General features: G+C 43.1%; 1 protein-coding gene across 1 annotated transcript in view; it reads left to right on the top strand.

Moving 5' to 3' along the window:
• Positions 1 to 111: 111 nt before the first annotated feature.
• Positions 112 to 7,612, top strand: part of LOC104954784 (1-phosphatidylinositol 4,5-bisphosphate phosphodiesterase gamma-1-like) — a gene marked incomplete at its 5' end in the record, with an annotated part of 25,411 nt that continues 17,910 nt past the window's right edge. The window contains 2 exons of the mRNA XM_010781977.1: positions 112 to 248; positions 7,120 to 7,182. Of these exons, the coding sequence (XP_010780279.1) occupies positions 112 to 248; positions 7,120 to 7,182 (200 nt within the window). The remainder of the gene's footprint in view (positions 249 to 7,119; positions 7,183 to 7,612) is intronic.

Raw genomic sequence — 7,612 nt, 5'->3', positions numbered from 1 at the left:
CCCCATCCTGACCCCAACGTGCAGCTGAGGCGCTGTCATGGCTGCCTCAGCAGACAGCCGCATCCCGACCCTGTGATCTCTGCTTCCTCCATGTCTCCACTCACTCTCCAGGCAGAGAATCTAGCATGGTGCTGCCACATGGACCCTGGGTCCTCGCTGTTGGACTGGAGTCAAGTGGCAGAGAATACTTCGAGCTGCAGGCTGTTGTTGTGCTGGTGATCGGCCCGTTGGAGCGCTGCCTGTCTGGGGTGTGGAGGCTATTGTCTCCGCCCTGGATTTTGTGGCCTGGGGGAGGATTTGTTACAGTGTCCGTTAGCACAAACTTATGGCATTCACAACTGGCATGATAGAGTTTCCTTCTGTCTGCCATATGTTATTCTAACTCTCCGACTTTACTGTAGAATAAGAAATAGACTCCTCCCCTGCGAGATAGGAATAGGTTTACTGCTGTCAGGTTTGTTTTTCCATCATCTATCTACAGTTGGTTCTTTTTGCAGTAACAAAAAATAAATAAATAACGGAAACCCAACCATAACAAAAAACTGAAAATACAGAAGTAAAAAAAGAAGTGAACTCAAGAGAAATTAATTTCCTGGTGATACGAACTGATACAGTACATACAAAACGTAATGTTGCCAGTTTTAAGATGACTAAACTCTGTTATACTACCGTAGCCTGTATCTTATGCTGAGTCATCAATTGTGCGTAACTCACCAGTGTATCCGAAATATCAACTGTAATACATCAGTGAAGGAAATCACAATGTTTAAACGTAATTGTTAGCCTATTAGCCAACATCATCAACGGGTCATCCATTTCAGTATCACAGCATGCCTAAAATTAGCAACAACTCACGTGTCTAGCCGGATTCATCTTTCTGTCCTCTGGAAACTACGGTGGCCCCGAAGTGCAAGATACCACAGCATTTCAGAAAACACTACAGCATTTCAGAAAGCACTGCAGCATTTCAGAAAACGCCGCAGCATTTCACAAAACTTTGCTTTGACAAGTGTGCAGACAAGACGGCAGGCGAAAAAACTTTTAAAATGCTTGTTTTCTGAATGGAGATCGGATCGATAAGGCTAAACTAACCTGTAGCTGCTCCGTCCACACTCACAACAAAGTCATACAGACATGAATAAAGCATCGACTGTATTCACCATGACATAGACAGTCTGTGGTTTGTACATGTTCAACTTTTGTCCAAGTTCTGAACAGATATGAGGAGCTGTGAGCTCTGTGCTAACGGCTGATGTGTTGGGACATTTTGTGCTGACCAATCACGAAACGTCATTTCTTGACTGGCAGCAAAACAACCAATCACAGCAGTGCTTCTCTGGCCGGCTCTGTCCAATCACAAACAAGCAGTTTTCTGGAATACCCTTTCCGTCCAATGTGAAATGCTGTGGTGTTTTGTGAAATGCTGTAGTGTTTTGTGAAATGCTGTAGTGTTTTGTGAAATGCTGTGGTGTCTTGCACTTCAGGGCCACTGTACGAAACATGTTTTGGTTTCAGTTCCATTTTGTTCTTGGAAACAATTTTTATTTTCAGGTTTTTAAATGTCCAATGTGTTTCTGTATGTGAAGAGGGGTTCTTAAGGTGCACCATGTATTTTGTCTTTGCAGTGTTTTATTTATTTTTTGCAATGCGTATTTATATTAGCAGTGCGTTACTATATTCAAAGCGTGGTTCAGGTTGTGGGGTTTTTTTAAGTGTTTTTTTGTAGTCCGTATTCATATTTCAAACCGTCACTGTATTTTATGCGTGTTTTAAATTTGCAGTGTTTTTTTAAAGTTGCTTTGCGTTACTATTTTTTAAAGCATGTACATTGCGAATGTGTATCTGCAGTGTTTATATATTTTTGCAGCAGGTTTTTTTTAATCTGTAGTGCATATTTATATTTGCAGTGTGTTTCTGCATTTTAAGGCTGTGTTTATATTTGCATTGCATTTTTAAATTTGCATTGCATGACTTTACTTGAAGTGCGGTACTGTACAGTATGTGCATCGCATCATTTGCAATGTTTCTAACATTTCCAGAAGATTGCAGTGCATGTGAGAGGAAGTTGTTTTCTTAAATTACTTGTGTATGTGTTTTGGATGTGTTACAGTGCTCCCAACTCTCAGGGCCACTGCAGTTTCCTCTTCTTTTCCCTCTCCAGTGATCCCAACCCCCTATCATTCTACGAAAGCTCAGAGAGTAATGGCAGCTGCACACATGTAGCTGTTGTTTCTGCTCGGGGAACCTTGTCAATTATTTATCCATAATCATGAACGCATAAACTACCGCCTTGGCTAATCCAAGAACAACAACTACGAGTCTGAGCGTGCAGGACGCCCTGGCTAACACTTCCACCTCTCAATCAGACCATATCTACACAATCCCACCCCGATGAAACTACTGTTTTCACATAAACACACACACACACACACACACACACACACACACACACACACACACACACACACACACACACACACACACACACACACACACACAACCCACAAACTGCTCTTTACAAATGATCTCCCTCTGGACAAACCCACCAGAACATTCCAGGAATTCAGCAGGTCTCTCCTTCACTTTATCTCCCACTGCTCTATTTCCCATTCGTTGACCTCCTCCTCCTCCTCCTCCTCCAGCTGCCTTTCCCAATGTCCTCCCCCCACACACCCACCCTAAACTCCCTTCTCATTTTCAAGACGTTCTCTGACATCCCATTTGACTTTCTCAGTCTATTTTCTTTCACTTTCATTCGGAAGTTCAACGTCGTTCATCTGATGCTTTTGTTCTCAGAAATCTCAGCTCCCCCTGCTCTCCTGGCCCTCCTTCCTTTGTTTTTGTTGCCTAATAGCTAACGTTTGCTTTGTAACAAGGTTCCTCCTTTCCCCCCGAGATGAGCGCCTTGGCAAACAGCGGGGGTATTAAATTCTGAGGCACAGGAAGCATGGGGTTATCAGGGAGTGTCTCGCTTCCCCTCTCAGATTGAAGGACTGGCTGGCTGCGGGAAAACAAAAGGTCCAGCATCTTGTGCAGGAAGCAGAGACACGGACCAGAAATGAGCCGCTGGTTTGGTGGTTTGCACCATTAGAGATTCATTGAAGTGTGATTAGGCTTGCTAAAGCTGAACCCACTGGGATTTAGCTTTTTCAAAGACTAAAGTGCATAAACCTGCTTTAGATTCAGCTTCTATTAGCTCTGTGTAGCTATAGAGAAACTTTAGTTGACAAAAATCAATGGTAGGGCTGTCCCTTAATCAGAAATCAAGCTCAAATTAATTTAGTTAGTTTTCTGAAAGTGCAACAACTGCTCGTTGTGATGCCACCTGTTCGATTTTGAACAGCTCATTTATTTAATCTTTTCCCACGTTTAAATGAAAGTTCAACCTCGGGATAAGTTGGTCAAACCCTCTGCCATGCTCTAAACTGACCCCCTTTACAATTGTTAGCAACTTTATTTCAACACTTTTATATCAGCCTCCCATGTATCCATTTGTTTATCCATTTCATATCCATCCCTATGCTTACACTTTATTTTCTCGTTGTTTGCTCCCTGCGATTTATAATCTCCAAGTATACTTCTGCCATCTGTTAGGGAGTGATGTCACCAGCTGTGGCAGGAACAGTTTGTTTCGGTGGAAATGCTCTGCAATTATCAACGGCTGGTGGCTTCAGGTCAGCAGTTGCACACAGCCCTGTGGTGTGTTCAGGGAACTTTCAACCAGTCCAAGCACTGAAAAAAAGAAAGTCAGTTAGTTTACGAGCTTCTCTAAAGATAACTTTCTACAAGACTGACAGTATCTTGTCCTCTGATGTGTCTCCAGTTGGCCCGCCGTTAGAAACCCGCCCCCTCCATCAAAGTTTATATCAGACTGTTACTTTAAAGCAGTTGTGTGTGTGTCTTTATCACAACCATGTTTACAGCCTGGACCAGGATTAAAGGCCAAAGTGGGAGGAATTGTGTGTGTGTGTGTGTGTGTGTGTGTGTGTGTGTGTGTGTGTCTGTGTGTCTGTGTGTTTGAGAGAGTGTGTGTGTGTGTGTGTGTGTGTGTGTGTGTGTGTGTGTGTGTGTGTGTGTGTGTGTGTGTGTGTGTGTGTGTGTGTGTGTGTGTGTGTGTGTGTGTGTGTGTGTGTGTGTGTGTGTTATGGAGTGAGTCGGTTGTGTTTCCAAGGTCCACACTAAATAGGAGGAAGTAATAAAGGGAAAGACCGGAGGTAAACAAATACCGGGTTTCTGGGGTATTTTTAATATTTCTCTGGAAGGAAAATGGGTCGACTTTGACTGTGACTAACATAATATGTCGCTAGTTTAAACGTGATCAGCCTACCTTGGTTTCAGTACAAATACTGAAACCTTTTTAGATTGTTTGCCTTTGAAAACAGCAGCTTCATAAAAGAAAAATAGAAAAATAAATTAAATTAACTCTGAAGAAGGGAGTCCTCTTCTGTCATGCAACAAGTTGAGCTGTGTGCTGAAACTCTTTTTATCAGGCTACAAAATGATAACTTTGACCATGACAAATTATTTTAAAATGTGAATAAACAAGAATCAGAGTAAGCGGCTCATGTTGACTTTTGTAGGGGACAGCTTGAAATATATGATCTTCAGTTGTGAATGTTAATATATGGATGGATGGATTTTCGTCTAACCCATGTCCTGCAGCTTTTTTGGAGAGGTTTAACGGTCAAACACTCCTATGACGGCAATTCATACTGATCAAGGAATAAGGCAGATTTATTGTATAGTTTTCATACGTCAGCAAAATCCCTTGAAAACGTTCTGACTTGCTCTCTACAAATTAAGATGTACATCTTTAAAAACACCTCAAGATTTTCCTAAAACAACTGGTCACTGTAGTGTTTATGAAACGTCAGTATGTAACCAAAATGGGAGGAAATAGTGCTCTTGTTATGGACTATTTTCAGTTGCGGATGAATCCACATTTGGGGCTCTAACGGGTATTTGAGATGTGTGTGGGATTGGGTCAAAATACAGTGTGTCTGTGTGTGTGTGCGCGTGCGTGCGTGTGTGTGTGTGTGTTTGTGTTCATGGTAATGAAGAAACAAGTGCAACAGTGTGGTTTATTGATGAATTATATAACACATAGGTTTGAGCAAGCTCTCTGATTGGTCAATAGGCGTGTTTGATTCCACGATCAAACAACGATCAAATCGAACGTGCCTAATCACAAAGTATCCAGTGGCCTACACACGCCACTAGCCTACCGAAACTACTTCCATGAGCCTACATCGTGTGGTTTCCATACCGACGTTTAGCGACACACAGCCGTTACACTGTTATACATTGTCTCTCGTTGGAAATCGGTAGCTACAAAATGTCAGATTTTAAAGTTAATTTTGATTTGTTGGGGGGCCTCAGTATTGATGAATGGTTGGACATGGACACAGACCACAAAACCAACGAAAGATTTGCGGCTGTTTCAACTGACGAGTTGAGTGCGTTGGAAAAAAGGCTATCGTTACCATGGGAACTACTTTCTAGGAACTACTTTCTGACGGAGATTAACTCAAGCAGAAAGCGTAGGTTTGGGAGCAAATTTGCCCACATTATGAAATTATTTTACGATATTGTTGATTACAATGATAGTTTGTCTAATAGAATCGCAATCATACACTTGAGGCCGTTCTTGAACGTCATTATTCCAGTACAGGCGTACGGACCAGTGGCGGCACCAGAGATTTTCTCTAGGGGGTGCTGTGGGGTAGCTTGACGTTTCACAGAGGGTGCTCAAACTTTAAGGGTTTCCCATTAATAATTGGTTCGGCAGGGAGCGTCCGACTATGCGACTAAATAATAGTTCTTCGTAGACCCAGAAAGACTCGGAACGTACACTATCTACGCGCACCGTGCGAACCGTACTCTAATATCTCCGTCAAGGTAATAGATACACAGCATAAATCACACTTTCCCCAATCTCGACTTCGTCGTCTTTTCTGACCAAACTTGGACGTAAGTCTGGGGACACCAGCGAAAGATTTCCTGTCAAAACGTTGAAGGTCCTTGCACAGGCCTTAATTTGATAAATAGAGTACCTAAAAATAAGAAAATAGAGTGTTTTGGAACTTCTTTGAAAAAAATTTTGGAGTTAAACACGGTACATGGTTTTTCATACCACGCATACCTTCAGACTATATGTCATAGGTAAGAGACACGTATCTCAGGTAACACAGGTTGAAACGTTTTGTATTCGTAAGTATGTGCCCCGCAAGAACTGCAGTAATAACCATGCTAAGACGCCGTCCGGCTCCCGCGAAGGGGCTCCAGGCAAGGTCCCGCCGCGGTCCCCCCTCGTTCCCCACGACCTTCGTGGGGGGCCTACCGGTTTCCGTGGGGGATTCGTGGGTTCTGTATCAAAAAAAATAAATAAAAAATATAATTAACTTATAACGTAATGAGTGTAACGTTACACTTTGTTTGTTAAAAACTGGTTTGTATTTCGGTTGGGTCCACTAATCCGGTACCGGTCGTGGGAACTAAAAACCTGGATGGGGACCGATAATGAAACCTGAACCACTGAAGGGACAATCGACCGCGGGTTTAATAAAACATTGCCGCTCACTGTTTACTAGAAAAAAAACGGGAAATGCAGGGCACACCTGTGAGTTAGTTTTGTGGACGTCGCCTCCCTAAGACGGTATTATCCGAGCACTTCATGTTTCATCGAATGAAGACCAGAACACAAAGTAAGTCAACGAGACACACACAAAACACCGGCCGGTAAAACACACGCACGCGCTCGTGCACCCCAGGGGAGAAAAGTAATGTCTCTACAACAACCAATCGTACCACGACGATCGGTCGATTGCCCTATATTCCTCGAAAAGTTGTGTTTCACTCCCTCTTGAGAGAGACAGTCGACTCTCAGAGCTATGAGTCGAGTCCACTCATTTCTAAGTCAGAAACTACAATTGAAATCAGATCAATAGAGTCACCCAAGAGTTGCCAAACAATTTCCCCCTTACTAAAACAATTTATAGATATTTCTTTATCATTAGACAAAAGTCAAACAAATATACATAACTCTCTGACATAAGTACTAGAGAAATAAAAACGAAGAGTTCACGTGGTCAACACGAAGTTATAAAAATTTTTTTTAAGAAGGGTCCCTCGTACGGGGGCCGGGTGATCTCCTCCACCCTGGAGGATTTTCCCCACTCCCAGGTGAGGGTGAACATTTTACGGTGAAATGGGACGAATGGGAAAACGACACCGGACAATGCTCGGAAGAACATGTCAGCGCCCATGGACCACAACCACACACCCTCACAACGTCAGTATGAACGGTTGACCTCTGGAGTCTAGCCCCGTAAATGTTTACGTTTGTACCCCCCCCCCAGGTAAAAACAAGACAAAAAGACACTATAGACGAGTGGAGAAGTGAAAGTCACGCGCGCGAGGTTCTCTACACAATGGACCTGTTGTTACACATCGACAAATTCAGTCTCACCTTGTCAGGACTCATTAGACTAAACAGTCTTTAGCCCCTTAGCCCTCTTTATACTGGGCCCTCCTTTGGCCCTCTCCCGTTACGTTAGCCTCAAGGGCACTTTTAGCCCTCCAACGCATACCAGAACGTCACTTTAAGTTAACA

The sequence above is a fragment of the Notothenia coriiceps genome, unplaced genomic scaffold, assembly GCF_000735185.1.
Source record: "Notothenia coriiceps isolate Sejong01 unplaced genomic scaffold, NC01 NC01_scaffold00023848, whole genome shotgun sequence".
NCBI lineage: Eukaryota > Metazoa > Chordata > Actinopteri > Perciformes > Nototheniidae > Notothenia > Notothenia coriiceps.
Note: the sequence above shows the minus strand (reverse complement) of the source record. Positions and strands in the feature narration are given on the sequence as shown.